General features: G+C 60.5%; 1 protein-coding gene across 15 annotated transcripts in view; it reads right to left on the bottom strand.

Annotated features, from left to right (window-relative positions):
- Positions 1–15,346, bottom strand: part of PLEC (plectin) — a 52,546-nt gene that overhangs the window by 31,591 nt on the left and 5,609 nt on the right. For 2 of the 15 annotated variants that reach the window (XM_019712183.2, XM_019712181.2), the window contains exon 1: positions 2,410–3,123. The exons of 9 other annotated variants lie outside the window; for them this stretch is intronic. In XM_019712183.2, coding sequence (XP_019567742.2) covers positions 2,410–2,947 — 538 coding nt within the window. In that variant the 5' untranslated portion in view covers positions 2,948–3,123. Of the gene's footprint in view, positions 1–2,409; positions 3,124–5,889; positions 6,312–15,346 lie in introns of those variants that run through there. 4 more of the 15 variants (XM_019712180.2, XM_019712184.2, XM_019712186.2 and 1 more) reach the window with 3 other exon arrangements.

Below are 15,346 nucleotides of genomic sequence, written 5' to 3'. Positions count from 1 at the left end.
TGCATTCAGGTGGCCCCTTTCCTCTACAAACGTCTAGGCTCATCTTGAGTTTTGAGCAGGGCAAAGCACTACTGTTTGAAACACAAATAAATGAAATTCACATATAAAAACCCATTCTGCGGGCTTTCCACCACACAAAGAAAACCCAAACTCTTTGCCATAACACAGCCCTTCTGCGCCCTCGCCTGCCTGCCACTGCCCCCCTCCCACCCCCCCACGTCCCTCCGTCCGCTGCACTCTTGGCTGAGTGCATCAGGGCTCAGCTCAGGATACCTCCTCAGAGAGGCCCTCCCTGATTGCTCCTAAGGCAGCCTCACCGCTCACTCCTTGTCCAGGACAGCCCCAGATGTTGGGGCTCCCTAGGCTAGGGGCTCGGTCTGGGTCTGGCTGCTCTGAGGGTGACTGAGCAAGGTAGCTGTCTTCCCACACGGAGGAACAGACCCCCAGGGCACAAGGAGAGGCCAGGGGCCTCAGTCCAGGGACCGAGGTGCTACAGGCACATCTGACTGCCCTGCAGCGTCCACGGCTCCCCGGACAGGGCTGGACGGGCAGAGGCAGCCTGTTTGACCGAGGCCATTCTGGTGACCAGTGCAGCTGGCCCGCACGCTCCTGACCTCTCCCTTTGGCCACCTGAATGGACAGAAGTGATGCTGTGGGGAAGGGAGGGTCTGTGTGGCTCACTACTTGACAACAATTAGAAATCTGAGAAGTCGAGGTTCCAGGTGCCATCAGAACCGCCCCAGCCTGCGTGTGGAGCCATCATGATCCCTGCAGATGATGAGGAGGCACCCCAGGCTTCGTGAGAGTGGCCCTCAAGCCCTGCGCTGGGCTCCAAAGGACGCGGGGAAAGGGGAGCCCACACCCACTGGCCCTGACTCAGCCTGGAGCTGGAGCTCATTTCCTGTTGGAAAGTCTGACTTGCCACCAGCAGCGGCTGTGGTGGGGAGAGGATGACTGAGTCACCTCCATCAGGGCTGGGGGTGCCCTCTGCTCTGCTCTCTATAGCCACACCCAGTGCCCCCTCCTGGTCCTGCTGCCAACTGCTCACCCAGCAGCCCGTGGCCCAGCCCGGCCACAGACAAGGGAGGAAGACGACAGGAGGGAGGGGCTCGAGCTGTCTACAGCCAGGTGGGGAGAGGGGCTAGTCTGCAAACCACGGAGGGCGGCAGGGTCCCTGGGCCGGGACATGGCCGTTGGATGCCAGCCAGTGCTGACCAGTCAGTGTTGACCGAGCGCCTGGCCAAGCGCCTTCGTCTCCTGTGGGAGATGCTGTCATCCCACTGTCAGGAGCTGGAGGCTGATCTCCCGCAGCCTGGCTCTATGGGGTCCAACCCAGAACAGGCCCGAACTGGGGCTCCTGCTCAGCACTGTCAGCAGGCCCCTGGGTCACCACCCTCAGTCACATGGCAAACTCCTGCCCACCCTGCTAGCCACACCCAGGCCCACTTCCCAACCCCGCAGACACCAAGTTCCTCCCCAGGTGTTGAGACACAAAGAGGGAAATGGGAGCCGAGCCTGCCTTATGCTGGGGGTCGCAGGCCCCCACAAGTTGGCACCAAGGCCGGTGACCTCCAAGAGGGCATGGGTGAGCCACAAGCTGTATGGGACACGTCATTTACCCACTTGGGTCCTGCCAGCACAGGTGCTTAGGAACAGAAGAATGCCACAGAGAAGAGGCACAGTGAAGGACCACTGTCAACCCTGGAACAGGACCTGTCCCACCCTCTGGGATCCAGCTGCCACTGGGAAGGGTCTGCTGGGCCTAGACTTGACACGCCCTGGCCTCTGGCCTGCCCGTGTTCTCTTGCCTGGGGTCTGCTCCTCCTCCCCCACCCAGAGCTGTCTCTAGGCCATCACCAACCGAAGCCAGCCAAACACCCAGTCACAACATGACATCTGAGCCACAAAGCCATGGACCCCCACTGGAGAGGCTCAAGGCTCAAAAAGGTCAGGCAGGTTGCCTGGCCCACCTGGAGAGCAGCTATACCTGGTCCATCCCAGCACCAACACCCCAGGCCCCTGCCTGAGGCAGACAGACTACCAGCATGAGGGCAGTGCTGCAGAGGCGTGAGTGGGGCACAGAAGGGGACAGTGCCGGGGAGAGGCAGGGCTGTGCTAACAGCTGGTCCTGCCAGTCCAGGGCCACAAGCCCCACCCCTAGCCCCAGGGTGTGCCTGGGGATGGGCTGGCAGGGCCCACAAGCTCCTCCTAGGCCTGGCCACCCCAGGTCCTCAAGCCAGGAGGAGCCACGTGGTCCAATAACCCCAGCACCCAACACCTTCAGGCAGAGAGAGCGCCACCTGCTGGTGCGAGCCAAGCTCCCGCAGGCGCGCTCCACCTGCCGAGCCCACCATACCCAGGCCCAAGCACCCCCTCCCATTCCCAGGCAGAGGCCAGGATGCAGCTGACCTGTGGCTGGGGCAGGCTCCGGGCCAGGCCTCGCCAGGGTCCCTGGGGTGGTGGCGGGTACCACAGGGGGCTCAGATGCCCCCTCATCAGGCTCCTTCCGGCGGTAGACCCTCCGCTCCTCATGGGCAGGGTCCTCGGCTGGCAGCCGCCCCCGCTTGGGCAGGTAGCCCAAGGGACCCTGCACGGTCTGTACGTGGGGGGTGCGTCGTGCGGGCATCACCATGGCGACAGGGCGGCGCACGCGCTGCAGGGAGGCCGGCACGATCTCCGGTGGTAGGTGCAGGTACTGGCGCAGGTGAGCAACACCCTCATTGGTGAGGTACCAGTAAAAGTGGCGCCAGGCGAAGGTCTCCCGCACCAGGCCCCGCGCCCGCAGGGAGGCCATGGCACGCATGACCTGCAGGTTGGTGACGCCAGGCACGTGGGGGTGCAGGATGCGGGGCCGCCGGTCCTTCTTGGCCACCATCACGCCCTCCCGGAAGAGCACCTCGTAAATGGCCCGCAGCTGGTCCAGCGGCATGAGCATGCCGGCCACCATGACTGCCGGAGCCGGTGAGGCAAGTACGCGGGCAGGGCACAGGGAGGAGGCCAAAGAGGCGCTGGACACCGGGAGCCACAGGGGTCTGTGGAGGGCGGGCAGGCAGGCCGGCCGGGGTGCTGAGCTCGAGGGCACGGGCTCCTGGAGTTCTGGCTCTGGCGGCGCCTGGCTGCCTGGCTGCGTGGATTCCTGCCGGCACTGCGGCCTGCCCACCCCCGGCGCGAGCCTCCCGCCCTCCCTCCCGCCAGGACGCCCAGGCCGGCCCCCTCTGACTCAGCAGCACGAGCGGCCCCTCCCACCCACAGCCTATGGGGCCCCTAGAAGAGTGGGGGACACCTCACAGTGCCAGCCACCTCCGCAGCGGCCCCTCTTTCCTTCCAAGCCACTCAACTCCAATGTGGGAAATTACATCAGTTTCTAAACACTTCCTTCAAGGTTTAAGACTAGGGGAAGTGGGGAGCAGCAAGGGCAGGAGGGGACCACAGGCTGGGGACCCAATTCAGAGCTGTGGTCTCAGAGCTTCACGGATTCACAAGCATCTAAAGAAGGGGTGATGGGCCCTTTGGGCCTGAGGGGTACTTGAGGTCTGAGGAAGGCTAGAACTGGAGGGACTCAAGGTGAGGGGGAAGCTAGGGTCTTGGGGGGAGGCAGAGAACTGAGAATGGCAGGGGCAGCTGCTATAGCACGTGGACAAGCCAGGCGGCTGCAGGCACCACTGGCTACTGTCCATCAAGCTGGCAAAGGGACAGAGCCCCCACCTCCAAATGCCAGGCCTGAGACAATGGCCACCCCACTTAACACTTCCCAGGAGAGATCAAGAGCGTCACAGGAACATGGAGTCCCCTGAGCAGGGTCGGGGCTCTGAGAGGGGCCTCCATCCACCCACCCCCCACCTCCAGCTGTCAGAGACCAGAAACTCAGCTGCTATGGGGAATCAAAGTCACCAAGTCCCTGTCACTTCAAGGCTGAGGCCCCTGCCACCATGCAGACACCCCTGTGGGTCCGCTGGACAACTAGCACCATACTAGCAGAGAGGGGCAGAGGCGCAACAGCAGCGTGGGGGAGGGGCCCTGGAACCTGGCCTGGCCACACCCATCAGTCAACCTCAGGCCCCACAACTGAGGCTATGGATATCCTGTACCTCCATCCTACCCTCCCCACTCTCCCACTGTGCTGCTCCCACCAGCACGGACCCACACCAGGATCTGGGTTCTCCCCCTCCAGCAAGCGGACACACCCATTCCCAACAAGCTCTGCTAACCCGGGAACTGATTATAAATAGGGCGTGGGGTGGGGACCCCGAGGTGGGAGGCGCCCAATGCTGCGCGTTGGGCGGGTTTATGTGGCGGTTGCCATGGCACCACAGAACCGGCGGCAAACACAGAGCCAACACACACCCACACATGAGCATGTGCGCACGCGCGCGTGCACATATACACACACACACACTCGCGCGCAGTCTTGGCAGAGGTGGTGGTGGAAACTGAAGGCACAGCCAACCGTTCCCACAGCCCTGCCCGCCAGCTTACTGCGGCCGCTCTCCCCCCGCCAGCCCTACAGCCATACAGCCAGCCAGGCTGGCAGGTTGCCAGCCCCACCAGGACCCGCTCCGGGAGGGTGGGGCTCAGGCTCAAGGAAGATGTACCACGTGGGCAGGAGTGGGCAGCAGCCACACCCCTCAGCCCAGCAGCGCCTGCGGAGTCTCCCTGCCACCAGGGCTGTGGCTTCGGAAGCCTACCACAGCTGTGGCCCGGCCCAGCCCTGTACCCAAAGAAAGCCCACTGTCCTGGCCTGTCCCTCAGTCTTCCCCCAGACCTCCTGCGCGCCCCCTGCCCACCCCACAGCCCAACTGACCTCCTCTCCCCGTCCATGGCCACCCCATACATCCAAGCCATCTTCCTGATACGATTCCCTGACCTAATGCCCCCAAATTCCCAAGCCTCCCACCAAACCAACCCATGACCTCCTTCCCAAAATGATTCCAAGCCACTTCCAAGGCCCCCCAAACACTTGGACCTATAGTCTCTCATCCCCCTACGTAAGCCTGCATGGGTCTCTGGTCAACCCACTTAGCCCAATCACTCCTGTGCCATCCCCAGCAGGAGAGGACAGGAACTCTTGGCTCCGAAGAAAGGGGCGGGCACAGTGGGGAATTCCCCCTCCTACCCACCAGCCCCAGCACCCTCGCGGGATGAGGGGAGGAGCCAGGAGCAAGAAGTTCCCGGCCCGCCACGCCCACTCCTGCACACCTCCCCACTCCGCGCCTGGGCTAGGGGCACCCTCAATCCCACCCTATCGCAGGGCTGGGAGAACGCCCCCCCCTGCCCCGCCCCCACCCTGCAGAACCACGGCAGCAGTTGCTGATTCAGCAAAGGCCACAGCGGGCGGGCAGGGAGGCCCCTACCCCCCACTCCAGGCCCCTCCAGGTTTCCAGGGCAACCAACCGGGGACCTCGGGCAGCCCCCAACCCCCCCACCCCAGAACAAAGAGCCGCAGTGTGGACTTGCCCGGGGCCAGCCCGTCTGGCGCCTCCCCACAGTGATCCCCACGGTCCAGCCCCATACCCTTACTTCTTGGCGGCAGGGCGGCAGGCGGGATAGGGGCTCGGCAGAGTCCCTGAGGGGAGAAGGGGCCGATCTGCTGCTACGGCCAGCTCCCACCTCCGCCCCGCCCCCGCCGCTGCAGCCTGCCCCGCCCCCCCGACACTCGCTGCAGGGCTGCGGCTGGAGTCACCCCACACACACATAACAACCCGTCAGTCCCGGCGAGGCATGGTACCCTGGCGAGGCATGGGCCTGGGGTTTCTGCGGCTCCAGCTCCCGACGCCCAAAGCTATCCCCAGGACGGCAAACCCTGACTGCTGCCCTGCGGTGGGCTGCACCCAGCCAGAGGTCACAGCCTGGTCCTCGCCCTCCGGCTCGGGCCCCATCCCCGACCTGCACCTTTGAGGGAGCTGATCTCGTGCTGGATGGCTCTCGAGGGGTCCATGCCTCCCGCCAGACTGAGGGCGGCGTTGCAGCCGCCACGCAGAGTCCCCGCACTGCACTGCCCAGGCCAGAGCCGCAGCCTGAGGGAGGAGTCGGGAGGCCCAGGGCGGGACTCGCCGGCCCGGGGCGGGGCTTCGGCTGATCGATGCGCGTGTATGGCCATTCCAGCGCATGCTCTCGGCAATGCACCTCCCCGTCGCCTGACCCCTCCAAATCCAGCTGGACTGCCAGGCCACCAAGCAGGATCCAGGCGCACTGGGCTGGCCCACCGTCCCAGAGCTTCCGCCACTGGCCACCCGCAGAATGCCCTCCGGGCAGCTCGTGCACGTGGCTTCCCTGGCCTCGAAGCCACCTCCACTCCCTGCAGGAGACACCCACAGGTCTAGGACTCTGGGTGGCCTCCCCACCCAGCACCCTGGGTGCAGAGGGAAGGTGGATCCCATCAGGGTAGGGGCTGGAGGCCTGTCCACAGTAGTGCCCCAGGACCTTCGACCAGCCCTTTCATCACCACCATTCACGTCCCCATGTTCCATGCCCCAGCAGTTCTGCCCCTGCCCTCCACCCTCTCCCCTCTGCTCCTGTGGGCAACCTCATCCCATCCTATCACTCAACATGCTCTCCATACTCAGACTCCCAACATGACATGTCTAGCAGGGCTCCAACCTGCACCTCAGCCTCTGCCTCTCCCACTCAGCAATTCAGGACCCGGCTTGTCTTGGGGTGCTCCTGTCTTCCCAGTTCTGTGGCTGCACCACCATCTACCTCCCAGGGGCTCAGGCCAACCCCCTGCGGTCATCGCCCCCACAGCCAGCGCCAAGGTCCTGGCAGCTCTGCCTCCCAGTCTGTCACTTGTCACCATCTCCACTGCTGCCATTGGTCCAGGCCCCAGCACATGTCCTTGCAGGGTCCCTCCCACCCCATCACTGACGGGGTCAGCCTCCTGAGCCACAGGAGTGCACTGTTGTCACACTTGCCCAATGTGGAGAATGTTTGCTCTGCCTTGCTCAGTGTGCCACAGGAAGCCACAAACAAATGTGTGAGCTGTGCCCACAGCTCGGACATGTGCCCCTTCTGAGTCAGTCCCAGGATGGCATCCTCCTGTTCCAGCCTGGCCCTCTCAGCAGGGCTGTGGGGGACAGACAGGCTGCCTCAGTCTCCCACCAAGCCCACTCCTCAATCCTCTGTCTTCACCCCAGGCCCTTCCCAGCCTCTCGGGGCCCAAACTCTGCCGAGCCGGCCTCACCCACCCTTGCTGCAGGGGTGGGGGACATGAGCACGGCAGAGGCAAAGCTGGCAGCACCACACGTGCAGGCTGATGGGCAAAGCAGCAGGTGCAGTCCCATGCTGGCTCTGGGCCTGGCAGTCCTGGTCCCCAGCACATCCTGCCCTGTCTCAGACTCAGCCAGGCCAGGGCACGGACAGGTCTCACGAAAGAACAGTTGCCAAAGTTGGGATAAACAGGAAAGTGAGGAATTAAAACAGGATTTTGTGATTCCTTACACCTAAATTCCTATTTACTTTTTTATCAGCTGCTTCTTGAGAATCGTACAGTAACCCCATCATGGACTGGTACTTCCTTGTTAAACCTCAAATGAAACACAGATACTTAAACAGATCTAAGAACTATGAACTAAGATCTAAGATCTAAGAACTCACACACACGCAAAAAATCAGTGCTGGTTCTATTTTTAAAAGTGCATATGACTGAATTTTATAAGATCTCAGTTTTAAGCTAATGAAAGGTAAAGACAGAGGAGGTGATAGGGTAACACATGAGTACTGGGCACAATTAGATGTCTTTTCACAACGTGTCAGAACCACAAGAACAATGGTTCAGAGAAGAAATGTCCCAGGCCCTTAACTGCCCCCCTCAAGTCAGGCTGCCCACCTAAGTGGCCACTACAGTCACCTGCAGCCACTTGCTACCAGGAGGCTCTTAGGAAAGTGGGGGCAGCTGGAAGGTCCGGCAGGGACACCCCACAGCCTGCCTCTGACCAACCCGCCCCAAACAGCAACCATGTGCTGTGGCCTCGGGAGTGGGGTGCCACCACGCAGCCCCTGGAAAAGCTCCACAGGACACACTGAGCCTGTGTCTCGGTTCCTCCTCAGAGCTGGCTTCCCGGAGGGAGGAAGGGGCAGCCGAGTGGGGATGAAAAAACAGGCTGCCACTAGCCAGCAAAGGAAGAAGGACCACACATGCAGAGGCCTGAAGGTAAGAGAAAAGGAGTCCTGCCAATGCCACAGAATGTGGGGACAGCTGGGGCGGGAGGAGGGAGCTGGAGACAGGGCTGTGGGTGGAGGTTTCGCCCGGCCGGGAAGGTCCCCACTGCCGTGGACAGGGGCCTACGGCAAGAGACGCGGGCCGTGGGGTGGGAAGGCGGCAGGTAATTCAGCACTGGTGGGTGAGACCATCTCATTTCGGGACCCTCAAGAAGGCAGCTGGTCTGAGCGGGCATGGCTCCCCCATACCCAGCTACAGTCCTATCAGGCCACCTGGGCCAGGGACTCGCACCTGGCAAGGCCAAATCCTCTAGAAGCTTTCTGCAAATTCCAGGAGCCAGCTCACACACTCGGGGTCCCCAGAACCCAGGCTGAGCCCCAACACCACAGGCAGGCCCTCCCTCCTTCCCAGCTTCCCCACAAGTCCAGGGAGACCCTGGCTCTGCCTCCACACACCCCCACCTGCCATTTGGATGGTCCCACTGGTCTCAAGGCCCTGCCTGCCCTCGGCTTGGTGCACCCCCAGCTTCAAACCTGCCCCCACCCCCATGGCAGCCTGCCCTGCTGGGGCTCACTAGTGGTTGGTGGGCAGGCGATCCAAGTGATCCTGTGCAGGGGTGACATGTGACAGCTGTTGGCCCTGCCAGCAGACACCTCCCACCTAGGGTCCCTGGGACGTGCAGCTCCCCTGCAGTGGGAGGCCTCCCCCAACAGCCGCAGCCCAGCACTGGCCTCGACCTCAGGGAAGTTGCTGGGCTGGAGCGGGAGGAGACCTTCCTCCCCTGGGAGGCCACCTCTGTGTCGGGTGATGAGTGTGAACCCAGCCAGGCCAGCCTGAGGCCACTGTGGAGACCCAGGCCCAGCACACTGCCAGCCAGGGCTGCTGGCGATCCCGGTGAAGGCCCGAGAGGCACCGGTTACCACCCAGCTCTTCTGTGCAGCCCTGTTCTAGAATAACACCATTAGCAGATGTCTGATCCTTGGGGGAAGCCTGGGTGCATCGCCATGTCCCATTCATTGGGAAGTCCCATCATCCTGCTCCCACATCTCTCTCCAACCTGTCCTCTTTGCACTGTCTCCACCATCACTCTGGGCCTGGCGACCACATTTCTGACCGCAAGAACAGACAGCCTGGGAGGGTGTCATCAACACCCCCCACCCCACAACCTGCAGGCATTCTACACATATCAGTCAGAGGGCTTTCACACACAAACCAGGGCCTGCCACAGCTCTGCTGCCAGCCCCGGAGGGTGGCAGACCCCATCTGTGGGCCAACAGGGAGACCTCCCCTTTCGATCCTGTCCGTCTGGTCCCAGTGCACTGACCCCTCTGTGATTTCCTCCCAGCAGGGACAGCGGTCTGTAACACAGAAACTTGTCTGGGCCGCGGGGGCCGCTGTCTCATTCATCCCCGTACCCCAAGCCTGGACACGCAGATGTCCTCCCGGGGAAATGAAGGAATGAATTCCTGCCGTTCAGGGGTGATGTACTTCCCAGAAATGCTACTAATACAGCTTGACTTCATTAACAGGAGAAAACCTGTGTACTGACCTAAAAAATGCTGGCAACTCATCTGATAAAAACCCACGGGTATTTTCTGATTTTTACAAAGCAGCCCAGTAAACTAGGGAACAGACCTCCCTCTGAAACCCACAGTGACGCCTTCCCGGCGTCCTCCCCAGTGGCTACAAAGAATGGGAAGGCTGTAAGCCCCATGGTTAGGGACCCTCCTCAACCCGCTCCAGCCCGAACTGCCTCCGGTGCAGGTGGGGGTGCGCAGGGCAGGGGCGGAAGGAGATGGACCGGACTCTGCGGCTTCATCACGCGCCAGGACGTAGCGCGCAGCTCCGAGCTCCTGCACACACTGCACAGGCCACCTAGCGGAACCCATGAGAGAGCCCATGAAAGCGGCCGGCTTCACATACACTTCGACAAGACCCAAGGGAGTCCTTAGCGGCCAGCCATAACTAGTTAAAAAACATAACGGAAAAAACCCTTCGTCAGCAATGCAAGATAGAAAGTCCTCTGGAACACGGTAAATAAAAATCAGTCAGAACTTAAATGCAGGAAGCTCATACCGCGCACGAAGAGAGGCGCACCGGGGGACAGTGTGCGCAAGTCCGGCAAGTCCGACGCCGCAGAACCAGTGCCCGCAAGTTAATGCGTGCATGAGCCATAACCCCGGCTGCCCCCCGCACGACGCTTCCCAGGGCCTCGCTCACTCGCTCACAGTCGTACAGCAGACTGGCAAGCTTCAGCCTCCAAGTGTGGCCCTAAGGCAGGGGCTACGCGGTGCGGGGCCGGAGCCCTGGCAGGCTCGGCGGGCAGAAGCCGCTGGGTACCCACAAGCGTCTTCTGAACCCATTCAAATCCTGTGCGTGAACAGAACATTCACCCCACTCAGGTCTCCCTCCTGGCGGTCCTCTCCCCGCCCGGGTGCCCTGGGGGCTGTTTTCCGCTTCCCGGTTGTCCCTCCCGAATTTCTCTATAGAACGTGAAGCAAGAACACGATTCTTGGCTTCCCCCCTTTTAACACAAAAAGTGGCACCTCACGCACTCCACTGTGCCCCTGGCTCTCCATCACCGCTGCCCGGAGGCCTCCCATGTCCGCACGTGGGCACATGGCCCTCCTCCAGTGACACCGGTCATCTGAGCGGGCACTTGTAGATCTGACAGACACTATCACTGGCCCGTGTCCCACAGCCTCACCAATACCATCCAGAAATCCAGGGTTTTGGATTTTTGCCAATCTGAGAGGTGAAAAAGGGTATCTATCTTGGGATAAAGGTTACGTGTTGTAAACCATTTGACCCAGAAATTCTATTTCTAACAATAGTCATAGACACACACAATAATCCAGCTACAAAGCTGTTTCTAATACCAGAAAACAAAACAAAAATAACCTTAATGTTCCACAAAATTAGTTTAAATATGATAGGATTACCATGCAAAGGAATATTATGCTGTAAGTTAATGTCACAGAAAGATGTCGGTGTTGCAACAGCAAGTGAAGTTTACATGTATCTAAAATACTTCATAATATTAAATTACAAAATGAGAAATAAATTATACTACAAAACACTGTGCACATTTTTTTAAAAACAAGAGGATGTGGAAATTTCACATTGACCGACCACTGCCGGTGACTTGGGGGCTGGCAATGAATGGTGGCCCCCCAAAAAGGTATGTTCACATCTACACCCCTGGTACCTGTGACTTGGACCTTATTTGGAACCAGGGTCTTTGCAGATGTCATTAAGTTAAGGATCTCGTGAACTCATCCATGGCTTATCTGGGTGGGCCCTGAGTCTAATGACATGTGTCATCGTCAAAAACAGACGAAGAGGCCTGGCCCAGTGGCTCAGGCGGTTAGAGCTCCATGCTCCTAACTCTGAAGGCTGCCGGTTCGATTCCCACATGGGTCAGTGAGCTCTCAACCACAAGGTTGTCGGTTCAATTCCTCGACTCCCACAAGGGATGGTGGGCTGCACCCCCTGCAACTAGAAATGGCAACTGGACCTGGAGCTGAGTTGCGCCCTCCACAACCAAGATTGAAAGGACAACAACTTGACTTGGAAAAAAGGCCTGGAAGTACACACTGTTCCCCAATAAAGTCCTGTTCCCCTTCCCCAATAAAATCTTTAAAAAAAAAAAAAAGCAGATGAAGAGCAAAGGGGCAGAGAGTGTAGGGATGCGACCAAGGAACGCCAGCAGCCAGCAGAAGCCAGAGGGGCACGGGCAGGTCTTCTCTGGAGCCGTCGGAGGGAGCGTGGCCCTGCCCTCACCTTGACTCTGGACTCATGGCCTCCAGAACTGTGAGAGAATATACTTCTGTCGTTTCAGACCACCTGTGTGTGTGGTCGTTTGCTGTGGCAGACACAGCACAGGAAACTGAAAAAGATTTGTTTCTGGGACAAACAGCTGAGAGTGGAACTGGCTTTGGAGTTGGGCATTGGACAGAGGCTGCAGAGTTGCAAGGGGCATGACTGCCTTGAACGGACTGCTGGCAGATGACGGCCGTCAAGGGGCAGCTCTGAGGACGGAGGAGGCGATGAGGAGCACAATGCGGGCCTGGGGACAGGCAGCCCTTATTAAAGGGGCAGGAACCCGCCGACCTGGCTGGGAGGGGAGCACGTAAGTGATGCACTCAGCTCTTTGGCTGAGACTTCCAGGTGCAGTGTGGACAGCGTGACCTGCTGTCTCCCGGCTATACACAGGGCAGGGCAGAAGGAGACACACACCGTGGGACGGACTGCCAAGCAAGAAGGGAACTGCCCTGGAGACCTGGGAAATCTACAACTATTCACGCTGCAGAGGACGCCACTGTGGGAAGACTCGCTGTCAGGAGCACAAGGTCTAGAGAAAGCCACAGGCGTAACTGGACCATCTTCAGCTGAAGAGATTACATGTCTGATTCATCCATCCCCTCAACCATCTCAGCAGAAGCCAGGAATGGAGAGGGGCTGTCCAGGAAAAGCCTGGAGGATCCTCCTGTCCAACGGCATGGATCCCGGCGTGGATCCCATCATATACATGGGAGACCCACCAGGTTTACGAGAAGAAACAGCCACGCCCCCAACCGGGAGATGACACTTCACACCGGGACTGGGCATCTGCAACCAAAAAGGCAGATAGGGGGTGCGGGGGGAAACGGGAAGAAACGGGAAGCCTCACACACACCTCAGAGGAACGAAGAACGGGGATGGTATGGCTGCTTTGGAAAACAGTCTGGAGCCCTTGAAGCAGCCAGCACAGAACACCACGTGACCTCGGCACCTCCCCAAGAGACGAAAACACACGTGCACAAAACACGGGCCCACGAATGCCACAGCAGCGTCGTCCACAATGGCCAGTGTCCATGCACCAACGCGAGGCTGAACAGTGTGGTGAATCCCTCCAGGGCCTATTATTCCGCCACAGAAGGAACGAAGTGGCAGCCCGTGCTACGGCAGGATGAATCCTGAAAACACCAGGCTTGGTGAAGAAGTCAGTCCCACGTTGTATGATTCTGTTTATAGGCAGGCCTCCAAGAGGATGCAATGCACGTCCCGCTCCCGTCCGCCGTGACAAAGCGTATGTCGCAATAAAGCCAGGCACACGAACGTTCAGTTTCCCGGTGCCTACAGAAGTCCGTGCACACTACACCGCAGTCCGGGAAGCGTGTGGGAGTGCTGTGCCCCCCACTACACACACACACACACACACACACACACACACACACACACGGGCCACCCCCGCCAGCCAGAGGTGTGACTTAACCTGTTTTTCTCTATATACCTGCACAGTGTTTTCTGTTGGTTCTTTGTTTTTTGAGCACATTTTACTTTTGACACTAAACACACCAAAAGCCCTCTCCAAAGAGCCCCAAATACCTGCCAGCCTCTGCTCCTGCCAGCTGAGCTCTGGCCACCAAAGATGACAGCCCATACCATCACCCACTCACCCATGCTAGCACCCAGCAATTGCTGGCTGAGGGCCTGAGGCCGGCGCCAGATAACCGAGCTCAGAGTCCAGGGCTGGAGAGGATGGGACAGTCGAGGAGGGTGCCAGGCACAGTGGCTCGGCCTGCCAAGGAGGGGGAGCCCCCCAGCTGAGACTTGAGGAAAGAGCTGTGCTGGGCACATGCCCCGCAGACATGCTGACTCCTCCCGGCTTCTCTCCTGCCTCACCTCCTCCCCAGCCCAATGCAGGTCTCCCAGGTGTGTACCTCCTGCAGCTCCCTACCTCAGTCCCCTGCCTGGGGGCCGGCCCCACACACTGACCCACAGTACTCACCTCTGTTCTCCCCTCTCCACACTCACTGCCCCACCCCCAAGGCCAGGCAGCAGCTCCCTTAGGCCTCCAAGCCCTACCCTCCCATTCACACTGACTCTGTTGTCACCCTGCTCCCAGCCCTGAGGGGACAACCTTGAAGTCATCCCCCTGCCCTCCACTCTCTGCCCTGCACCCGAGGATGGACCGGGCTGGGGCGGCTCCTTCTTCACCAGACAGCCTTCCTGGTCACCTGCTCTCCTCAGGTGTCCCCTCCCCTCGGACTCTTCCCTGGCCTCCCACACTTATCCATGCATCTCCAGGCTCCCCTGGCATAGCAGCTGTCCCAGGCCCTGTGAGCCCACACAGGCCAGGTTCTGGGGCCTGGGAGTCAGCCTCCAGGCTGCCTGGCGGTGGGCACCGGAGGCTCTCCCATGGGGACTCAGAGCTCTGGGCTACAGGCCTCAGAGGCCTCAGTCCCGCAGGAATCTGCCCTGGAGACAAGGCAGGGAGGACAGGGAGGGGCAAGGGGCTCAGGCAGACAGGAAATAGAATGTTCTGGGAGGAGCAGTGACCATTCCTAAGACTGGGGATTTCCAGGGGGCAAGCTGGGGAAGACGTGTCCAGGGTAGGGCCTAATGTGTTGTGGGGTTGAGGGGGGGTGGTCACTGAGGTGAGGGGCTAAGAGGCTGGACTTTGGAGGGGAATACAGGCAGCTGCTTCTGGTGAATAATGGCATGGGAGGGTGGGGCTGGGGGCGAGTGCCAGTGGTGGGGAGAGGTCAGGAGACAGAAGCCAGTGCCTTTCCTGCTCCCAGTGATGGACCAGGACTGGGTGTGCAGGGCTGGAGGGGGAACCCTGAAGCAGAACCCACCCAGGAGAGGGGCTCCTCCCCAACCCCAGCCTCCAGCAGGGCTCTGCTCTCCCTCCCTCCCCCCTAGGGCAGCCCCTCACCTCCAGGGACAGGATGGGCCAGGGCCTCAGGCCTCTAGTAGGTTCAGTCCGACATGGGGCCCACAGCCCTACCACCTCTAGGCCACTCCTTGGGCTGGCTGTGGCCCTGGCCTGACCCCAGGCACCAGCCCAGCTGCTCACCCATCCCCTTGGCTCAGCCAGGAGCTGAGGAGACGCAGGGGTGCGTGCTACGACCCAGAAGCCCTCCCTACTCTGGGCCCTGTGTGGGGAGCCCCCAGCAGCAGCTCTTCTGCTTGGCAACTCTCAGCCACCCTCAGCCCAGGGCCACACAGGGGGAGCTGCACTCAGGCTCAGCGGGTCCACTTCGGGCAGGTGCCCTGGCACCCACAGACAGGAACAGGCAAGAGTCACCCACTGCCCTCTCAGCAGCCTCCACCCACCAAGCCCAGGAGGAAGACATCGGCCAACACCAACCCTGGTGACCAGGGAGGCTGGGTTGGGGAGGGGGTACTGAGACGGGCACCCCC

The sequence above is a fragment of the Rhinolophus sinicus genome, linkage group LG12, assembly GCF_036562045.2.
Source record: "Rhinolophus sinicus isolate RSC01 linkage group LG12, ASM3656204v1, whole genome shotgun sequence".
Taxonomy (NCBI): Eukaryota; Metazoa; Chordata; class Mammalia; order Chiroptera; family Rhinolophidae; genus Rhinolophus; species Rhinolophus sinicus.
This window is presented reverse-complemented; position numbering and strand designations above follow the sequence as displayed.